Consider the following 22,945-nt stretch of genomic DNA (forward strand, 5'->3'; position numbering starts at 1 on the left):
AAATTCACTATTGTCGACACACAGACTCTGGTAATTACTTAGGGATACGCATTATGAACAGAGCAATTTTAAGAAAATTATTTCACATAAAAATGTAACTTTTTGAGTTCACATTGTCTTGTGCTCTGCTCTGATCACTAAAGAATATACATTTATTGCACATTAAGTATGACAGCCTGATCTGATAGCCTTCTGTCATGTTGATGAGCATTGGCCAGGATGACTCCAACTCCCTTGCTGGCCTTCCAGAGAAGGCAGGGCGTCGGTTTATCTGGAAGGCATTGGGGGAAGTGCTATGATAAGATGTTGACGCCAGCAGGGTCCCCCTAAATTTTTGTGTTGAGGTCAACTGAGCCAGGACTTGGGGAGGGAAAATGAAGGGGAGAGTGAAGGTCACTTCTCCATGACTGCATTTGAAAATGTTGCAAGTGTCTGCCTACCCTGTGCTATCCCTTTAAGAATGGTCAGTGGTTGACATGGCTCACGTGTGCTGTTGGGTTCAACCGGCAGTGGCTGGTTTATTCGCAGCTAACACTTCCTTCGCAGCGGGAGTTGTGGTTTCGTTTGTACGTGATGTCCTTGCAAGAAGATATAGTTTCTAGTAATGATGGAGACAAGGATTCTAAGGTTGGGTTGTATGTGCTTCAATGTGACTGGCCAAAAGCATTTCCCTCCACTTTTTAAAAATACTGATTTTGAGTTTTTTGTATTTAGGAGAAATGTTCAGCGACTTTCATTGGCAGGATATCTCAACTCGGGCCGTTAAAATACCTGGTATGTGAATGCCTGGTCCGTACGGGCTCTTGTACTATTGCTGCTAACTCGAGTTTAGTGATTTCGCCCATCCCCAGTTACACTGTGTCTATGAACTCCAATAAACTATCGCGTGTTGTGTCGTTTTGGCTGGAGTTTAATTGCATTCGTGTGAAATACTTCGTAACTGAATTGCAATGTGACTTCTTTTTTTGTATGTCTCTTAAAGGTCCTGCTTCAAATTCTATTAGTTTCCCATTTGGAAACATTATTTTGTTCACATTCTCGGGATTGGGCTCTTGGAGTTTCATGGCATCGGGGACAAATTTGGAGCACTTTAATAAAGGTGTTTAAACTGCCTAATCTGTGCAACACTCTCAGATTAATTAACAAAGGAGGATTCATCCTGAATGCTACCCATTACATCCCACTGGACAGTCAGTGTTTGCAGTTAATTTTGTTTTTTTTAAGTACTTATGGGCACTGAAATACCAACATTCGAGGCTATGGGCCAAGTGCTGAGAAGTGTGATTAGTGCAGTGAGTATTTTTGTCCTGTAGGCTTGATGGGCCGAATGGGCTCTTCTGTACTCTGATTTTCAAGTTGTAATGTTTTCCATGGCTGTCTTCCTACAGGGTCATGAAAACTGGTCACTCTTAACATAGGGTTGCTTGTGGTTTGTAAAAACGGTTTAGCTTTTTTTGTGGGCTAGAATAAAGGTGAGAGTAGTAGAAAATGCTACCGAATTAAATTGCTAAGTGAGATTTGAGAAGGAAGCATATAAGCAAATGTTGAAATGAATAAGAAATGCACAACAGGAACATTGAGTGAATAATGGTCCTTGTGCTTTATCTTTCCAATATCACCTACAGATATGAACCCCTTGAGCATTTAAAAATAATTACAAGTGTGTCTTTCTGAGACTGATGAGGCAATCTATTTTTCCCTGGGCAGTATTTCATGTTACTCTAACTCCACCTGGGGACTCTGTGGACCCTGTGAACAGTCTCTGCTGCTGACCCTGATTTGTTCATTGCTCCATCACTGCAGGCTTAAGAAGTCCCAAGAGCTCTTATTTTACCACTTCATTCTCTACTTTCAAAAAACCGTTGTGGGTCTCTCTCTTGCTGTGTTCCCCTACCTTACTAACAACTTGCCTTCAATGTTTTGAATGAAGGCTAAATCGGCAAATCAACTTGCAGGCTTTAAGGTAGTGTTTTCAAATCTGTTACGTGCTAGTTAATTGGACTAATGGTGTGACTAATGGTTCGTTCTTTAGCAAGTGCGGACAATCCAATCTCTCTACATGCAGTGTAATATTTTAACCATTGTACATAAATGGTAAATTAGAAACTCTTGAGCTTGATCTTGGTATCTTAGGTTACCAAATAGTGCCAGACATATTTATGGCATGTCCATTTAGACATGCAATTAGAAGTGTCACTGTCAATTTAGACAACTATTTAGATTAATTAGGTAATCCTTTGGAATACTCGTATGCAATTGTTGCAGAGAATGGAAGCTCCAATATTTGATAGTTTTAATTTTGGTAATCGGCTGCAGGTAATGGTGAAGAACCTAGATTATCTGGAGGTGGCAGTGAGAGACATTTTTACTGGATTAAACTTGTCACCAGTGCTATTTGTTTGAAGCATAATTATTAGAAATTTAAATTATTTAGTTAAAGCAGTGAGTACATGGTTACCGAGTTTGGTTCTCAGTCTTCCAAGGTACTGGAGATCAGCACATGTTGATTGAACTGTACCACACCTGGTCTGTCTTTGTATTAATTCTCCAAGAACTGATCCCACAGTCCACTAACTCCAGAGCCCTCCTTCCTGCACAATCTCCAGCCATGCATTCCTTTGTTCTATCCTGGTATTTTCTACAGTTGCTGGTATATGGCACCTACGATTGCCTTGAGTCCTTGCTCGCTAATTTCTTTCCTACCTCCCTTTATTCTGGCATTGGAGAGGCAAGATAATATCATGGATTTGGGTCCATGGCTGTGGAAGTGGCTGTCTTCTCCCCTAACGATAGAAATCCTTACCACTATTGATTTTCCAAACTGCCTTCTGTCTCCCCATCTAGCTGAATCAGCACTGGTTCTTTTTAGCTATATTTCCCAGAGGAGCTCTCCCTCTAACCTCTAACCAATATTTGAAAAATGGTTGGAGCATATTCCAAAAAAGCTATCCTGTCCTTGTGTGGGGTTTCCACATGGAACAGAATCTGTTGAACAGAAGTCCCCTATCGTGCTTCAGTTTATTAGACAATTAACTGACTTGGCTGAAACGAACTGGTGGCTTTACCACTATTTCCCTTGTGCTGACCTCATTTTTTAAATAGTGAGGTTAATTTAAATAAAACAAATGACTTGTCGAGGCTTGAGCCTTTTTTCTATTAGACAATTAACTAAATTTTTGGGGTATTTTGCTGCTGCTACCATGTCCACTACTTAGCTCCATTCTATATCTAGAGGGGCTTTGGCTCAAATTTGTTTTGTTGTTGCTGACTCTGCTCACATCTGCATTGTGTGCCATGATCAGTTCTTGGCACCGTGCATTAGGAAGGATGTATTGAACTTTGGAGTATGTCTACTAGCTTGGATTTATGAGTGTGATTACCTGGCCACCCAAGATTTGAATCAAGGTGATGTTAGAACATAGAACATAGAACACTACAGCGCAGTACGGGCCCTTCGGCCCTCGATGTTGCGCCGACCTGTGAAACCATCTGAAGCCTATCTGACCTACACTATATTCCATTTTCATCCATATGTCTATCCAGTGACCACTTAAATGCCCTTAAAGTTGGCGAGTCTACTACTGTTGCAGGCAGGGCTTTCCACACCCCGACTACTCTCTGAGTAAAGAAACTGCCTCTGATATCTGTCCTATATCTATCACCCCTCAATTTAAAGCTATGTCCCCTCGTGTTGGTCATCACCATCCGAGGAAAAAGACTCTCACTGTCCATCCTGTCTAACCCTCTGACTATCTTATATGTCTCTATTAAGTCACCTCTCAGCCTTCTCCTCTCTAACGAAAACAACCTCAATTCCCTGAGCCTTTCCTCGTAAGACCTTCCCTCCATACCAGGCAACATCCTAGTAAATCTCCTCTGAACCCTTTCCAAAGCTTCCACATCCTTCCTATAATGTGGTGACCAGAACTGCACGCGGTACTCCAGGTGCGGCCGCACCAGAGTTATGTACAGCTGCAGCATGACCTTGTGGTTCCGAAACTCAATCCCCCTGCTTATAAAGGCTAGCACACCATATGCCTTCTTAACAGCCCTATTAACCTGGGTGGCAACTTTCAGGGATTTATGTACCTGGATGCCGAGATCTCTCTGTTCATCTACACTACCAAGAATCTTGCCATTAGCCCAGTACTCTGCATTCCTGTTACTCCTTCCAAAGTGAACCACCTCACACTTTTCCGCATTAAACTCCATCTGCCACCTCTCAGCCCAGCTCTGCAGCTTATCTATGTCCCTCTGTATCCTATAACATCCTTCAGCACTATCCACAACTCCACCGACCTTCGTGTCATCTGCAAATTTACTAACCCATCCTTCTACACCCTCTTCCAGGTCATTTATAAAAATGACAAACAGCAGTGGCCCCAAAACAGATCCTTGCGGTACACCACTAGTAACTGAACTCCAGGATGAACATTTGCCATCAACCACCACCCTCTGTCTTCTTTCAGCTAGCCAATTACTGATCCAAACCGCTAAATCACCTTCAATCCCATACTTCCTTATTTTCTGCAATAGCCTACCGTGGGGAACCTTATCAAACGCCTTACTGAAATCCATATACACCACATCAACAGCTTTACCCTGATCCACCTGTTTGGTCACCTTCTCAAAAAAACTTAATAAGGTTTGCGAGGCATGACCTACCCTTCACAAAACCGTGTTGACTATCGCTAATCAACTTGTTCTTTTCAAGATGATTATAAACCCTATCTCTTATAACCTTTTCCAACATTTTACCCACAACCGAAGTAAGGCTCACGGGTCTATAATTACCAGGGTTGTCTCTACTCCCCTTCTTGAACAAGGGGACAACATTTGCTATCCTCCAGTCTTCCGGCACTATTCCTGTCGACAAAGACGATATAAAGATCAAGGACAAAGGCTCTGCAATCTCCTCCCTGGCTTCCCAGAGAATCCTAGGATAAATCCCATCTGGCCCAGGGGACTTGCCTATTTTGACATTTTCCAAAATTGCTAACACCTCCTCCTTTTGAACCTCAATTCCATCTAGCCTGGTCGACTGAACCTGAGTGTTCTCCTCGACAACATTGTCTTTCTCCAGTGTAAACACTGACGAAAAATATCCATTTAACGCTTCCCCTATCTCCTCTGATTCCACACACAACTTTCCACTACTATCCTTGATTGGCCCTAATCTTACTCTAGTCATTTTTTTGTTCCTGATTTACCTATAGAAAGCCTTAGGGTTTTCCTTGATCCTATCCGCCAACGACTTTTCGTGTCCTCTCCTCGCTCTTCTTAACTCTCCCTTTAGGTCCTTCCTGGCTAACTTGTAACTCTCAAGTGCCCTAACTGAGCCTTCATGTCTCATCCTAACATAAGCCGCCTTCTTCCTCTTGACAAGTGCTTCAACTTCCTTAGTAAACCACGGTTCCCTTGCTCGACAACTTCCTCCCTGCCTGACAGGTACATACTTATCGAGGACACGCAGTAGCTGTTCCTTGAAAAAGCTCCACCTTTCGATTGTACCCATCCCCTGCAGTTTCCTTCCCCATCCTATACATCCTAAATCTTGCCGAATAGCATCATAATTGCCTTTCCCCCAGCTATAATTCTTGCCTTGCAGTATATACCTATCCCTGCCCATTGCTAAAGTAAACATAACCGAGTTGTGATCACTATCACCAAAGTGCTCACCTACATCTAAATCTAACACCTGGCCCGGTTCATTACCCAGTACCAAATCCAATGTGGCCTCACCCCTTGTTAAACCAACAAGTGGAATTCTTCAGGTTTTGGTGAACAAATAATACAAATGTTATATATGCTGGTTGAGTAGTCTATTACTAGAGAATCTAATCTCAAATTTAGAACCAGACCTGTTTAAAGGGTATAACCTACATAAAGGGTGATGGATGTTCTGAGCTCTCTCTCAGACCATAATCTTTACTAGATGAATTGGCAGTTAAAGATTTGGGATAAAAGTAGGTATGTAGATTTGGGTCATAAAATCAGCCATTATTGTTTTAACTGACACCGGCTCAGGCGGTTAAATGCACCCATGTTTAAAGCTGCATTCTAGACTGTGTACAATGCATAAGAGTTAATGAAAGTGGAATGTTTCTGGACTTTCAATGGCTGAGTGGCAAATTCCTACACTGTTGATTCTATGTGATAGCAATAGTTCTGGAGACATCTGACCTCTTTAAAAAGTCCAGAATTTGTGTAAGTTTCTTTTTGTTTTTTTGCAGTTCAGCATGATCCAGCGATTGTCAACTTGGACTACTTTCTCTGTGCGAGTGGAAGAAGTAAAACCAACTGACTCGAAGGAGTGTGCAGGGAGACGCTGGGTCATTGGAAAGAAACGACTAAGCAGACTAGCTCGGTTTGTGTTTGCTATAATACCCGACAGACTGCAGCAGTTGTTTGGCTTCCTTGTGCCCAGCAATTTAGGCCAAGGTGAAATTTCAGAAGGTAAGCATTCTCAGTGACTTTTTAAAAACAATTTAGCCACTATATGCATTTTCTAGATATTTAAACCAATTATCGTGTGGTTAATGCTATCTTTAATTTCCTTTGCAAGCCATGGTTTGGCCACCTTTCTGTTTATTTTTGCACCAGACAGGAACACACGATTGCTGCAGTTCACCCATGCACTTTTGTATGTTTTCCATTGCCTATCTACTGTCATCCCTTTAGCATCATCCCCAAATCCATCATAGTCAACCTGTTCCTTTATTGTAGACTCCTTGTATTTATAATCGGGACCAAGTCGCAATCAACTATTATGTTATGGTCGCTCTCTCCTCGAACAAAATTGTCAATTATTCCTTTCTCATTACACATTACACAATGTCCAGTTTAGGATGGCCTGTCCTGTAGTTGGTTCTTGAACGTATTATCACTTATTCATCTGATATATCGTACTATTTCTACTGTGACTAGCATGTGATACTGGTAGTTATCCTGTGGTCCTACTTTTCAAGTTACTTCCGAACACTCTGTAATCTGCTTCTAGGACATCATCCATTTGTCGTTTGTACCGCGACCATTGGCTGTTCACCCTCTCCTCCCAAGAGTGTCATGTAGCTGCTCCGAGATATCTTTTAACCTAGCACTGGAGAGGCAACATACCATCCTGGATTCTCATTTGCGGCCACAGAATACCCATAACTATTGCATCCCATCACTTTTTAATCCTCTTCCTGTGCAGCAGAGCCAACAATGATGCAATGTATTTGTCTGCTGCTTTCCCCTGGGAAGCCATCCGCCCTCCTCCACAAATAGTATCCAAAGTGGTATGTATGTTTTTCAGGGGAATGACTTCAGAGCTGCTTGCCAGTCCTCTTGCTCTGTCTGGTGGTCAACCATTCCCTTCCTGTCTGTGGAGTCTTAGCCTGCAGTGTCACCACCTCTTTTACATGCAATCCATGATACTTGATGATGCCCTGTGTCCCCAGCAGCCGTTCCCACCTCTGAAATCTGGGCTTCCCGGAGCTGCAGTTGCAGAAACAAAAGATTATTTTTAGGATGTGAACTTTGCTGGCTTGGCCAGCATTTGTTGCCCATCCCTAATTGGAATTGAACTGAGTGGCTCAGGGGGAAGGTTAAAGAGTCAACCACATCACTGTGGGTCTGGAGTCGCATGCATGCCAGACTGAGTTCCTGCAATGCATCTTGTAGATGATACACATTGCTGCCACTGTGCATCGGTGGTGGAGATAGCTTTTGTACTTTCAGTCTCGAATGCAGGTTTGGTAAGTGCCTAGTTGACTAGATTATTTTCCAGTGTTTCAAGCTTCACTTCCTTACAGGTTAAAAGCTATTTGCAAATAAAATTATTTGTTCTATGGTGAGGCAGTGGAGAGTACTGATACTGAACTAGTAATCCAGAGACCCAGGGTAATGTTCTAGGGACATGGGTTTGAATCCCACCAGGGTAGATGGTGGAATTTGAATTCAATAAAAATCTGTAATTAAAACGACCATGAAATCATTGCCAATTGTTGTAAAAACCCATCTGGTTCACTGATGTCATCCTTACCTGGTCCGGCCTACATGTGACGCCACACCCACAGCAATGTGGTTGACTCATAAACACCCTCGGGGGTGGGCAGCAAATGCTGGCCAACAACTCCACATCCTGTGAACGAAAAAATAAAACTTGTATGTGAATTTCTTGGAGAGTGGAACAAACCCTTTCGGGCAACAACCTGCAGATCCTTCTATCTTTTTCAAACTCCTGACAGTATTTAGCAAACATTACTGCACAACTTTTTTAAAAAAAAAGCTCCTGGCAGACTACCAAACCCATATCCAACTGACAGAACTGGCTTCTCCCATTATTTACATCTTCCATTTAGACCCCATGACCTGCTTACCCAAGTCTTAAATACACTGTCTCAAATTATCTACTCCAGCAATCATAAAGATCCATTTGGCCTCTCTTTGCAAACAAATGTGTGGTTGGAATGAATGGTTTCACTGTTATGACCTCTTAATTGCACCTTTTGCAGGCACACCAACTGCCTGTAGATTAACAATATATTTTTTAAAAATACTGCAGCAGAAAAATAAACAAATATATCTAAACAAAAATGTCCTACATTCATCGCATTCTAAACCTGGAAACCAAATCGTAGCAATATAAATGCATTTCTGTATTCTAACTTCGAATTTCAGAACTACGATCGTCACCTAATAAACCAAGTGGCAAAGGAATGAAAAGGAAACAGGATGATCTAGCTGAAGAAGAGCTCTGCTGGGTTGAATCTTTGACCTGTGAACTGCCTGATGATGATGATTCAGCAGAGGATCCCACTTATGAGGTATTGATTGTCAGTCATGGGAAGTGTGTTGAGGACTTAATGCTGCTGTAATGTTGAAAACACAATTTCTATCAAAGAAAATTTTGATTGGTGCAGAAATCCTGTAATGTGAACATTTCTACTTTGTGTGCAGCTGCTCTTGGGATATTGTCTATGCAATGTTGCCTATGAATGTCAGGCTAGTTATTTGTGTTGGAGGTCTAACTCTTTAGGAGCTGAGTTAAAAGAAGATAAGCTGAAATTCTCTTCCTCCTTTTTCCTCTCTCACAGCCCACACCTCTAATGAGCCAAGAAATAGGATTTCCTTCCCATTATGAACATTAATCCCAAATGTGGTTAAATCTCACAGTACTATTGTCCTCCCAGCCAGTACTAGGTGGAACTATAACAATCTCTCAAGGCCTTAAGTAAAGTGAGAAATGTTCACATTTTTTACCCACTTTGAGGTTTCTTGTTATATCAATGAGAACAGACCAGCCACCTGCAAGTGTCTATCTCCATCTTGCAAGTTCCCCCACAGTAAGGACATTAGTTGTTGGCCTGGAGCGGTGGTAATGGATTATTTGGCTCAAGTACCTGCCCTCTCTTCCCCCTACCCTCTTGAAAGTCTTGACTGACTGCTTTATCATGTTGTCTTCTGCTTCCCACATTTGATAATAGAACAGACCTTCATTGAGGCTTTGAGATGTATGAATGGTCTCCCTGGTGCAGCTCACGAGTTGGGCAATCTGACATGTTCTGATTATCTCCTGTGAGATTATCCTGGTCTCTGGACGATGCTCATTGTCTTTAATCCTTTTGGTGTTGTTCATGTCCTAGAATCTTGATATGGCATCTATAAGTTGACTAAGCTTCAGCCCCATAGAGAAATGTGGGGAGAACCACTGCCTGTCGACTTGGTGTTGGATCCAATATCATTAGTATGTAACTTTTCTACAGTCTGAGCTCATCCATTTGATGTGAAATGTCAGCTTTTTGGGATTGATGACTTCCAAGATATGGAAAGTGAGGGACATTTGCCAACACATGAATCTCAAATCAAGGCATTGGATTTATATATTAGTTTGGTCAGGGAGTTGGTCTTGTGTTCTGGGCAAGTCCAATGCATTCATAAGCTTTTGAATTTGTCAATTATCTGTTGCATTCACTTGTGCATTATCAGCAATATCAACTTGTGCAATACTGTCCTTGTATTACAGAAGTGGTTGTTCCTTAGGTTGTGGCCTTCAGCTTAAGGTTGAAGAGTTTAGCATCAGAATTTAGTACCGTACTTTGAGGTAGCCTATCAGTAGTAAATTGCAGTGATGTTGCAAGAAAGATTTTTGTTGGTGCAATGACGTGTGATGTGTTTTAAAATTTCCTCAATTATTTCATGCAATTGGAGATATTATGCTGCTTTCTCCTGCAAGTTAAAGCCCTGTTGTAGCCTATAGCTCATCAGTATTTGTAAAAGGACAAATCCGATAAAAATCACCAGTTGCCAACAGCAAGTGAGGAACTTGGCCAAATTTAACAATTCTGGTTAATTTAGAAACCAGCGAAAAGGAAATAATCCATTAAAAAAAAAAGTTCATTTGTATAAAAATAACCCTTTTAAAAAAAAATTTGTGAGAACTATTTATTTGATTTGGCACTCCAGTTACTTGTGCCATTTTGTCATTCCCCCTAGTTAAGGTCGCACTTTATTTGGTTATGGATTTAATTTTCAAACTGATTCTACATTTGCAATTCTATGTAGCCGAGCAACTACAGCACTGATTCTGAGGAAGTCCGTGAGGAACACAGGGAGTGTAATGATACCGAGACAGACCTAGAAGTAGAAGAGATTGGAGGCCATCGTTCCAGTGGAGATTGCTTGGTGAGGTTGAAAGAGGCTCCTTGCCACGAGGTAAGAATTTGACTTGGGAAAATATTGCTTTTGGCAATGAAATCTCATTTGACACCATTTGGAGTAATTGATTTGGAAAAACCTGGGAAGTTGTTCATGATGGTTTATTTTGCTGCAACCATTGAGTCTCTTGTTCATGATTGAGGTTTTTTTTCTCCTAGTCTGTCTGGTTTTTAATGTTTTGTAGCCAGACCATTTATAGATGAGTATTTTGCTGATTTGCTCCATAATTCCAAGTTTTCTAAATTATCTGAATGTCGACTTCTTTGGCGGAATATCTGAACCTGCTGTCTTCAGCAGAATATTCAGAACTGTTGTCCGGTGGTTGTCACGGAGCTGAGCTGTCTCTAGTGGGGTTTGGTGTTGATCTGAATGCATATGGAAAGAGGGAAGTCCTTCATAGCTGTATGGTTAAAAATGTTTGATGTTCGCTCATCTGCATTGAACAACAGTTGATTATAAAAGATTGCAATGGGTGATTAAAGGTGCCAGTTTGTCTCCCTTTTTATAGCATTAAATATTATGGCAATTCTATGGTTTACTGTTTCAGACTTTACTAGATAACTAAAAGAAACCTAAAACCTGTCATCCGTTCTAAGAAAGGTCAGGACTGAAGCATTTGTTTTTTTCTCTTCAGAAATGCTGCTTGACTTCCACCATCCGCAGTATTTCACTTTTTCTATTTTTTGAAATGTGAAGAGGTACTTAGTACAGAGTTGATGAGAGGCAAAGTTACGGTAGTGCAGTGGTTAGCACTGCTGCCTCACCACCAAGTATCTGAGTTAAATCCTGACTCCAGTCACTGTCTGTGTAGTTTGTACATTCTTCCTGTGTCTGTATGGCTCTTGCCCCTGTGGTGATATGCATCACTGTAAATACAGAAGAGGTTAATGTAAATACACAGGGACTAAATAAACACTAGAGGGAGCACCAGAGACAACATGATACACAGACATTCAACCAATAGGTCAGTAAGATGGGACATGACCAAAGGGCAGGCAAGACACACCCAGAGGTGACACTACCACAAGGGGCTAGCCATATAAAAGGATATGGCACATGTGCTCTTTCTCTTTCTATAGGCCACACTCAAGAGACTCAGGGAAGCATCTCCCCCCCCCCCCCCCCCCCCCCCCCCCTTCCAACCGCATGGATTAGAGCAGACTGGTCAGTTAGATCGAGTTACTGTAGTTAGATTAGCAGGAGTGTCGAACCCAATAGGGGAATTGTTAACTGTTCAATAAATGTATTAAAGCTATCTCCAAGTCTGAACCTTCCTTTGTCAGAGTATACATCAAGGAAGCAGCTTATGCTACACGAAGAAGCATAATGCAACATGGTACCAGTTAGTGACCTGTTGAATCCCTATAGTTCAACTCAACAAATCCGTGACAACCAGCAACAGCACCCAGGCAAGATGTTTGACATTCCGGTTCCACAGCAGCTCGGGTACCACTGTAATCTCCGTGCAAACTGGTGTGTGTTCGGGCCGAGATTAGAGATCTACCTGGTAGCATCCGACCTAGATGGCATGGAGGATGCAGAGCAAATAAAGCTTCTGCTCACTTGCGAGTGCAAGAGCAGCAGAAATCTTCCAGACCTTCAAGTACTCCAAAGGGCAAAACAAGAGAGACTTCCAGGCAATCCTGGACAATTTTCAAGAATACTGCTAGGAACACATGAGAGAACAGTAAAAGAGGCGCCAATACTCACCATGAGGCGAAGTAGGCCTGCAAATGCAGAAAATGGCAGTTTTAATTGGCAGCCATCTTGAGAAAGGAGCTGCACATGCGCAGTTCCCCAAAAGAAGCTTACTGGCAAAAGTGTTTTGCGCATGCATGTGAAGCCGTGCATGCGCAGAGAAGTTGCACAAAGAGCGCACAGAAAAGGAAGGTCCCTGCGTTATCCATTCCTACGCTCCATGTCACTAGCGTCATGATGTCAGAGGCCCTGGGCCATGCCCACTTAAAGAGGAAATGTCCCAAAGCAGTAAAAAGTTTTAAAGCTGGAAAACACAATTCTTTCATCTGGAACTACAGCGCAATGCATGAATTTCGACCAGTGGCTGAAAGTAACCTCCGCAGAACCCTGCAACAAGCAGTTAGCACCTCCCAAAGTAATGATTTAGTCCTTGACGACTACGACTCAGACATTGATGACTTCTTTGTACATGGCGAGTACAGTGACAGCTTCAACACAAAGTGATGATATGGTCCTTGAAGACTCGGACGAAGATTTCATCTTTTGGAGATGGTGACCCCCAGTACCAAATCCGAACCGCAACGCAATGTGTTGTACAGTGAAGAATCCAACACAGGAAGGGACGAGTTCTTCGGATTTGAGGATCTTCAGCCCAGCATATATGACATCCCAACTCGTGAGTGCAGAATTATGCTGCGGCCTGATGCCGACAGAGCGGTACAAGCCCAGAGAGCGGCCTGCTACTGCACAGTGGTCAACCCACCGTGAAGGGTCCCAGCCTCCACACAAGAAGTGATGACTGTCTCCACAGCGAGACCAACGCACGATTCCATACAGGGAACGCTGCAAGACTCCACTGAGTGGCACAAGCCTCCACAGCGAGCTCGTGGACAGACTCCACGATGGAAGCAATGCAAGACTCCAGAGCGCAGTCCTTGCATGAACAAGACTATGAAGGTCTAGCAACCTCATCTGAGCAACCACCAGCAAATGATGCAAGTCTGCCATGCTCAAGTGCACAGCAAAAAGACTTGTGACAGTCTACCGTGTTCAAGTGAACGACAAGGAGACACTTGAGGCTCTACCCACTATGTGTGACAAGTGACGATGGCACCCCACTTCCCATACCAGATGTGCAACGTGACAGACCTCGGCTAGTATGTACAGAGGCACTCGACAAATCACAGTGAGACTACTGGTGACTCCGGTGACACCACGTTAATTCAAAACCCATCTGCTCGACCCGCTCCACAAGCGAATGCATTTCTGAATGTTTTGACTCGGACAGGGAGCATCAAGAAACCTCAGGAGATTCAAGTGAACCTGAAATGACTCCAGACGGGGAGATGCATCGACAAGCCAAAGCTGATTCAAGTAAGCTGGACATGACCAGATGGGGAGCGCCGCGGACTCAGTGATGGCACGCTCAAGGAAACAGCAGATGCCACGAAGGATGCTGACACGAGTAACTGTGTGACTAATTCGTATTATCCAGAGGGTGGTCGTTGAGCGCAACAAACACAACAAAACCTACAAATCCTACAACATCAAGAGGCAACAACGTCAACAACAAGCACGACAAAAACAACAACAGTGGAACCACTACTGGTATGACATGGTACAACTCTGAAAATGTGGGACACTGTTACTGCTCAGCTCAGTACAATGACATACCATGGCTGGACGACACAGATTACATCACTACCACAAGCATTGAAAGAAAAAAAACCAAAACAGATCAGACAACAGTGATTTGACCACTTCTTGGTTCCTTAAACACAGGGACACTGATGGCGTACACCAGGACATGCCACCATCAACATCACCACCTCACCAACAAAACAAGGAAGCCACTCGACCATATTAATTAATTAACTTTGGACTCGTACATATAATTTGGACTTGCTGTGTAATCATCACTCATGATTTGTACATGTCATCACTTGGCTACCTATTTTGTTCAATTTTCTTAACATTACAGAAAATATGTAACACTAAAAGGGGGGGGGGGGGGATGTGGTGATATGCATCACTGTAAATACACAAGGGGTTAACGTAGATACACTGGGACTAAATAAACACTAAAGGGAGCACCAGAGACCTCATGACACACAGACATTCAGCCAATAGGTCAGTAAGATAGGACACGGCCAATGGGCAGTCAAGACACACCCAGTGGTGACACTGCCACAAGGGAGCTACCCATATAAAAGGACAGGCACACATGCTCTTTCTCTTTCTATAGGTGACACTCAGACACAGGGGCAGATCACACCCACTGCATGGATTAGAGCAGACTGGTTAGTTAGATCGAGTTACTGTAGTTGGATTAGCAGGAGAGTCTAACCCAAGTAGGAAAATTGTTAACTGTTCAATAAATGTGTTAAATCTCCCAAGTCCGAACCTTCCTTTTGTGATAGCATACATCAAGGAAGCAGCTTATGCTACGTGAAGAAGCATAACGCAACGGCCCCCACAACCCAAAGATGTGCAGGGTAGGTGGATTGACCATACTAAATTGCCCCTTAATTGGAATTTTGAAAAAAAAAGGCAAAATTAAACCATGTATTTGCATTTTCGAATAACTGACCTTGGGCTAGCAAGTGTAGTTAACCTGATTCCTTCTGTAGAATTTGAAGATGTTACATGTACTGTTGTGTTCTTGGTTGTAGCTGCAAAGCGAATCATACATCAAGTTGATATAACAGTGTTTAGTTACAAGATGCTGCTCAAACAGGTTACACTGGTGAACTCCACAAAAGCCCACAAAGACTCTCTGATATTAATGCATAACATGTGACATTACGCCAGGTATGGTGTTATTCTTATTCCTAGGCTGAGACAAAGTCATATTTTATTACAGACATGTGCATAAACTAGCAGTAGGAATATTAACATTAATCTGGATTGCTTTGGCCATTGTGCTGATTGGTTAAAAAGCTACCATCTTGCCTCCTGGGTGTAGAGTTCTTAAATTTAAAATGCATATCTTCTACATTTTTAGGAAAATTTAAATGATGCACCTTGCATTGATTCTAAAGAACATACCAATTCAACAGGTAAGATTTTAGCCCCTCGGCATCAATATCTACTTAGCCACTAGACAAAAGCGATGTAGTACTGGCAATTTAAAAACATTTGTGACTCCAATGGCTTCACAACATCAAGAAACCAAAACTGGTTATCCAGCACACTTCTGTAACTGATTTAAAATATGGATTAGTAGTGGATTCGTCGCAAAATAAGGGCCCGTAACTTCTTGGCTCTCCATCTAATTGGGGGGAACCGGGTTCCCTACCATCTTTGGTGGGTGGGGGAGGAGAGCAGTTCCCATGTAAGGGTTTATGCAGCAATTGTCCAGGGAAAGTTAGTGTTTCTGGACAATTGATCTGATAGTAATTTTTTAAAAACCGCTTTAACTGCAGATGGTTCTAATAGTTGCTCTGGAAAAAGATGGAAGAAATAAAGCACTTCTAACTTCAGCATAACTACATGGAAGACACAGACCAGTCCCCACACTGTCAAACCCACAGATAACTCACTATCATGACCTTAATTTCTGGTGCTATTTCTTGGTGGCCGTATCCCAGCTACCCCCTTAAATTTTGATGACAGTATTAAATCGATACCTTTCCATTTTTTCTGACAACACCTGGTCACTGGCAGGCCAACTTTTCCCCTATTCACTACCAGTGATAATTCTCCTCCTCTTCCTCCTTCTTTGTGTCCTGGATCATAACAATTCTTTCCAAAGCCTGATATTGTTTTGGTGACTTACTACTGCACAGTCTCTGGCTTCAATAATCTTTTTTCTCCAGTGGGGCACCTAAGCGTTCAGGCGGTATATTGCTTTCCTTTGAACCGTAATACATAAAAAAAAACACAAAGCTATGTGTGCCTTTTTTTATGATGCTGTCAACCTTCTGCACTTTGCAGACACATTAACACTCACTTGATTCATCTCTTTTTATTAAATGAAATTTTTCATCATCCCAAAATAAAGCAAACTATGTAACAATACATAAAGATACAATGCTAGAACAGCACAATCAAGACCCAACCTTTCGACATATAATAAAATCAAATTACCTCTCCCCTGCAGCTGATGTCCACTAACTCATCCGCCTTCACCCCTGTCTGCCTTCATCCCCGTCTGCAGCACAGGCGACATCTTGGTCAGATGCGCCCTGAACACCACCCTGGACTGAATCAAGCTGAGCCTAGCACATGAGGTAGAGGTGACTCTGTGAAGAGCCTCACTCCACAATGTACAACTCCCCCACACCATGACCCAACTTTCCCTCCGCATCCCCTCATCCAACGCAGCCTGCTCTGCCAACAGGCCATGAACGTCAAAAATGTTCCCCATGCCCAATATCAGCCAGAGATAATATCCTAATCAAGAGGGAGGGCGAAGGTGCTGTGGGAAACAAATCTCCTTGTGCAGTAAATCATGAACCTGTAAATACCTGAATAGGTTTGGTCCTCTCGGTGGAATTTGTCCAAAGCTCCTCAAAACTGACAAACCTACACTCTACAACAGGTTCCCAAGCCTTCCAGAACTCTTTCTTCCCCCCCTGAACTTGAGTCCAAACTCGCTGGCAGAAAGAGATTATTTCTACAAATGGGGGATAACAGCGTCATGGAGCCGAGCTTAATATGTTGTCCTAAACTGCTTCCAAATCCTCAAGAGGACACCGTTGCCAGACATAATAAATTTTACAGGGTAAAACTGAAGCAGGGCAGTTACCAAGGTCTCCAAGCTAGAACCACTACAACAGCACCCCTCCATCTGCCCCCATATGGAATTTGGATTCTTGAACCACCTTCAATATTAGCTGCCCAGTAATAAAATAACAAACGAGAAATAAGCCATCCGACTGTCTGAAGAAATGTCCCATAAATCTTTGTGCCCAAATGAAGGAAGCTAACACTCTAGCAAAGAAATATCATTTTTTTGGGGGGGGGGGGGGGGCTGGTGGGCTGGTGGAGTTGTATCACTACTGTATGTCAGATTTAACCCCGTTTACCAGACATAACCCCATTTACCAGACATAATTTATTTTTTGAAGCGAGGCCCAAACATGGGCCACTCTGATTCCCAGATAACAAAAGCCTGGATGTGGCAAGATTAAAAAAGGCCACATCCTCGGATCGGCTCCCCTCCCTGGAGGATTCATGGAAAATTTTGTCCAAATTCAACTTGTACCTTGAGAAGGGGCCAAAACTCCGAAGTAGCCTCATTCTCTTTTCCATGGTGGAAATTGGGTCTGGTCCGTGATATAAAGAAGCAGATCATTTGCATACAAAGGCACCCTACTCTCTTCCCATCTTATTCCCAAACGCTCTGGCAGATGGTTCGATTAAGTGGAGACAATGGACAACTCTGCCTCGTACCCTTATTCAACTGAAAGTAACACTAGCTTAAGGCATAGGAACACAATACAAAAGAAGAATCCACTTTGGCCTGAAACGACACCTCCCAAAAATCTCATGTACTCCACACAAACTTTTTTGGCATCGGAGACAAATCTCCTCCGGTTCAGGCACTGAAGAGGGGGAAAATAACAACATTTAATTATCAACTTGTTTTGGCCACCAGCTGCCGACACTTGACAACCTACACTTGACAAAACATGTCTGATCTTCCAAGATCACCTCTGGAATGCAGGTCTCCAACCGCATTTCCAACACTTTTTAGCCAGCAATTTGGCATCCACTTCAACAACGAGCAAGGCCAATACAACGCATATTCTATTGGGTCCTTTTTTCCCACTTCAAAAATCGAGGCCTGGGCCAGTGTAACACTGAGGTGTTTCACCAGGCCTAAGAAGTCCCCTGATAGACTGCCCTCATGAAGGACTGTACTGTACTCTTTTTCTCCCCCTCCCCTTTGATGTTCCTGCCCTCATTGTATAACTGTTGAGAACCTGTGTGTATATGAGTCGAGGGGTTCAAGGTACGAGGCCTTGGTAGAACCTCCTGATAATTGCCCATGGCAGTTTTCCAGAACTGAGCTTCTGAATGAGTGACCAGTAAACTCAATCCAGCTTGGGAGGGGATGGCAATCCACTGTCTGCCACCATCTTCCCGAACATCCTCGAGATTTAGTCCTTTAGATTTCGGTCTTCCTTTTCCTCCTGGTAGTCAAAGATTCTGTTTCCTTCTTCTCCAGATCATTCACCTTGGCCCTCAGTATTATTAATACAGGGTGTTCATTTTCATCCCAACTTCCAAGGAGACCATCTGATCTGGGCATTACCTTGAGAGCTGCCTCCCCACCTTAATGCCCATCATGTGCCTTTAACGTCTTATCAGTCTTCACCAACGTGGACCGAATAGTAGCTAGGGCCTCTTCTATTGAGTTGTGGAGGTCCTCTGAGACCGACCACCGCTGTCTGAAATTCCAGTGCCAAGATGCCTGAAAACCATCTTCATTTGCTGGCGTCTTGTCCTGGATGTTCTGGGCATTTATCTTGTGTAGGAACGATATCCTGTCGAATTAGTGAAGATTTAAGCAAAACAACCCACAAAAAGGGCTAAAATGCCTGGCGGGAGCCACCTAGTGTGTGACTGCTCCCTACGTGCTGCCATTAGAAGACTTCTGGTTTTAAAAGGTTATTTTCGCAGTTGCCTGCTTTAATCTGTTCGGAGTGTGTATACTCATTCTTTGCTCTTACCAAAATTTGTTTCCCACTCGAGATTTTAGCATCATACCCATTCAGCTGAATTTTCGTGTCTTTGCAAAGTCTTGGTAATTCTGCTTGCTGTCTATCTTCCACCTACCACAGACTTAAGTGCAGTTTTCAAGATTGTGAACTTGGTTGTCCAAGGAAATCTTTTTGTTTAAAATCTGATATTTAAAAAAACGAACAATTTAGCAGGGTATCTGTTCACCTTGCCCTTTTTTTATTCTTGGTAGCGTGACAAGGAAAATATTCTTGCCATGACTAATTTTATAATGCAAGTTTATCTAAGTTTGGTATCAGTTGAGACTCTGACAGACTTACTTGATATGTCACTTCCAGGCATTTCAAGTGAAGTGAAATATATTTTCCGTTGCTACGCAAGACTTTTGGGGGGGAAAAAAAATTGTCTGAGAGATTTGGGCTTCGCTGGTTGGGCCAGCATTTATTGCCCATCCTGGAGGGTATTTGAGTCAACCACATTGCTATGGATCTGGAGTTGTATGTAGGCCAGACCAGGGAAGGATGACAGATTTCCTTCCCTAAAAGACATGAACCAAATGGGTTTGGGTTCGTGGTCACCTTTTTTTAAACCTTGAATTCCAGATTTTTATTGAATTCAAATTTCATCATCTGCCATGGTGGGATTCGAACCTGGGTCCCCAGAGCTTCCCAGGGAACACAGAATATATTGAGCCCTTTGAACCCAGTTTGCCATTCAGTTCTATCATGGCTGATCTAACTCTACTCCACCTTTTGTGCATTGCCTTGGAAGAGTTTTGTCTGGCGAGGGAGACTTGAATTATAAGCTTCATACCCTGGTGAGAACGCTACTAACTGAGGCTTGAAGTTGAAACAACGCAAAACAAAGATTGTGGAAGTACTTTGGTCAGGGCCAACTGTGAAGATAGAAATAAATGTTTTTGAGCCAGTGGTGTTGCTCGTTCTGGGTGAGTGTGCTCTACACTCAATTTGGCTCTGTTTCGTTCCTTAGCTGTGGAGTCGCCAGGTATCGTTAAGATACCGCCACAAGGTTCAAGTTCAAATCAATAAATCCATACACCAGTTAGTAAGTTCAAACAAGACACGTTTATTATAATACAGTAATCTACTAATCATGCATATAAGACTAGGCTAATCCTACCACTAACAGGCCAAATACTTATCTGGAAAAGGGGACTGCCGGATCAGGGAACAACGGCCTCTAGCTTTGTCCTGGGTCCGCAGGCTTCCAGTAGTTATGGACTAAAAGGGGTCAGGAGTGTCTACTCTCGTAGCGTGTGTTGTATGACACTTGCGTGACGGCGGCTACTGTCCAGGCCCCTCCTCCTCAAGGTTCTTCTGCTGCAACGGTGTTCTGCTGGGAGGGCTGGCTGGTCAAGGAGAGGCTGGCAGAGAGAGAGAGCTGGGGTAGCGGTCGCTGTCTTATACCTCTCCGGGTCTCGCGCCCACCTGGGTGGACCCTCTACACTCAGTCGATTGGGTCTCTTCCTAATCGATTGATTTGAATTCCCCAATAACGGGGCAGTCCCTCGATCACTGGCCGGTTCTTGGGACTTATTGTTTTGGACTTCTCTTGGTGCCGAGGAGTCTGGCCTTCTATTCAATGTATCGATTTGCATTAACTTGTTTATATTGTACCTGGGAATCACCCGGTATCGCCTCATTAGTATGCTAACTTGTTTTCTTTCACAGTGCTGTCTGGTTTCTGCAGCAGTCAGAATACACAAGTGCTTTTGCAAGCTGCTTGCTTTTGCAACATGTCCATTTTCCCTGCATTCCTTGTAATCTTCCATTTTGTGTTGGGCAGTGGCCACCCCAGGTGGCTCCAGTGGCCACGAGAGCAATTTCTACTGGTGTGGAGCTTTTAAGGACATTTGTTGTTTTCAAAGTGCTTTGATCTGGTCAACAGGGAAATAATATTTCCTGTGGATGAAAGGATGAAAATCTGAAGGGCTATGAGAAGCTGGAAGGGCACTATCCCCGTATCCCTTTCCCACCAAAAATGGGTAACATTGCACTTTTCAATGTTAGATTGTATCTGCCATGTTCTGGTCCAGTAGCGTAACTTTTCCTCTTATAGCTGCTAACATTCTTTGCAGTCTGCTTTCCCCACTCCAAATGTAGACGCATTGCACTCTGTCCCTCGTCCTTCTGATACAGGAGAGGTCCAAACACACGGTGCCCTGGTACAACCTACCATTCTGAAAATGACATTTTAATGCTAACTGTTTTTCTACCCATACTAATTCTCAATCAATGCTGATATATTGGTCCCCATCCCATCAACTCTAATTCATATACGTGTCCGTTTTCATAGAATCATAGATATCATAGAATTTACAGTGCAGAAGGAGGCCATTCGGCCCATCGAGTCTGCACCGGCTCTTGGAAAGAGCACCCTACACAAGGTCAACACCCCACCCTATCCCAATAACCCAGTAACCCCACCCAACACTAAGGGCAATTTTGGACACTGAGGGCAATTTATCATGGCCAATCCACCTAACTTGCACATCTTTGGACTGTGGGAGGAAACCGGAGCACCCAGAGGAAACCCACGCACACACACTGGGAGGATGTGCAGACTCCGCACAGACAGTAACCCAAGCTGAAATCAAACCTGGGACCCTGGAGCTGTGAAGCAATTGTGCTATCCACAATGCTACCGTGCTGGAGGGGAAAAAAACCCAATATGCTTCATATGCTGTTTTTGTTTTCCCCTTTTTTTTGTTGAACACGTTACAAATCTATTTCAAATCCACCTATTCATGTCAAGCAAAGCATGTGTGGCAATTTGTTTGGCACTCGTCTGTTACTGACCGCAAAATAGCCCATGGCTTACTTTTCGATCCATCGATCCAGGTTCTATTGGAACTGAGAATTGGAATGAAAGTGCTTGCATAAGTTCCTACAAACTTGACACAAATATGGTTTCTACATTCCCATCTCTTTCCATAGGAGTGTCACCTGCCTTTTCTACCATAATAGGAAAGGCCAAAACCATGTCACAATAGTTTGCGCAAATGATAATTTCAGTTCAACACTTTTATAAAAAAATATATATATAATATATCCTATGGCACTTTGTTTTTTTTTGTAGCTCCATGTGTACACTTTTGGGTGTGACCTGATGTATTGCAAATGCTTCTAGTAATTTTGTAATTTTTGTTTTCAGATTGAGAAGCTGGGAACGACTGACATTTTTCCATTTAAGTATTTGTGAACTTTTGTACTGAACATTTGTACATTCAGTTTTTTGTACATTCAGTTTTGTGTATTGAGATTTAATAAAATTGAATTCATTACTTGGCTTTTTTTTTGGAGTCAAATTGAAAAGCGTTATTATTGCAGCAAGAACCTATTCATTGTTCTGATGTCGGTCCTTACCAAGCACTTGAGTTCATTCAAAACATCAGCAGTTTTTTTTTCTCCTGTTTCAGAATTTTGTTTGCTGGCTTACTTTTGGGTTCAGGTCAAATAACAATTTTCATCCTCATTTTCAAATCCCTTCTTAACCTCACCCCTCTAACCATCTCCTGCCCCATGAGCCTCCCAGATATATGTGCGTGCGTGTGGAGACGAATGAGACTAGTTTTCCTCAGTCCCTGTCGGTGGGGCCAGACATTTGGTTTCACACCATAGATCCTCTGGGACCTGCCACGATGGGTCACATAACGCATTTTCATCTGGCTAGTGGGATGCAGGTGCAGGCCTGATCTTCTCTCTTCCCTTCAGGGCAGCACGGTAGCATTGTGGATAGCACAATTGCTTCACAGCTCCAGGGTCCCAGGTTCGATTCCGGCTTGGGACACTGTCTGTGCAGAGTCTGCACATCCTCCCTGTGTGCGTGCGTGTGT

General features: G+C 43.0%; 1 protein-coding gene across 1 annotated transcript; it reads left to right on the forward strand.

Moving 5' to 3' along the window:
• Positions 1-498: 498 nt before the first annotated feature.
• org (oogenesis-related gene) lies at positions 499-22,397 on the forward strand. Its single transcript, XM_038778141.1, has 7 exons — positions 499-627; positions 715-774; positions 6,234-6,456; positions 8,665-8,810; positions 10,549-10,698; positions 15,404-15,458; positions 22,264-22,397. Exons 1-7 carry the CDS (start codon positions 574-576, stop codon positions 22,266-22,268), a joined length of 693 nt encoding a protein of 230 aa, XP_038634069.1. The 5' UTR covers positions 499-573; the 3' UTR covers positions 22,269-22,397.
• The last annotated feature ends 548 nt before the right edge of the window (positions 22,398-22,945 follow it).

Source organism: Scyliorhinus canicula, chromosome 18 (assembly GCF_902713615.1).
Source record: "Scyliorhinus canicula chromosome 18, sScyCan1.1, whole genome shotgun sequence".
Classification (NCBI taxonomy): domain Eukaryota; kingdom Metazoa; phylum Chordata; class Chondrichthyes; order Carcharhiniformes; family Scyliorhinidae; genus Scyliorhinus; species Scyliorhinus canicula.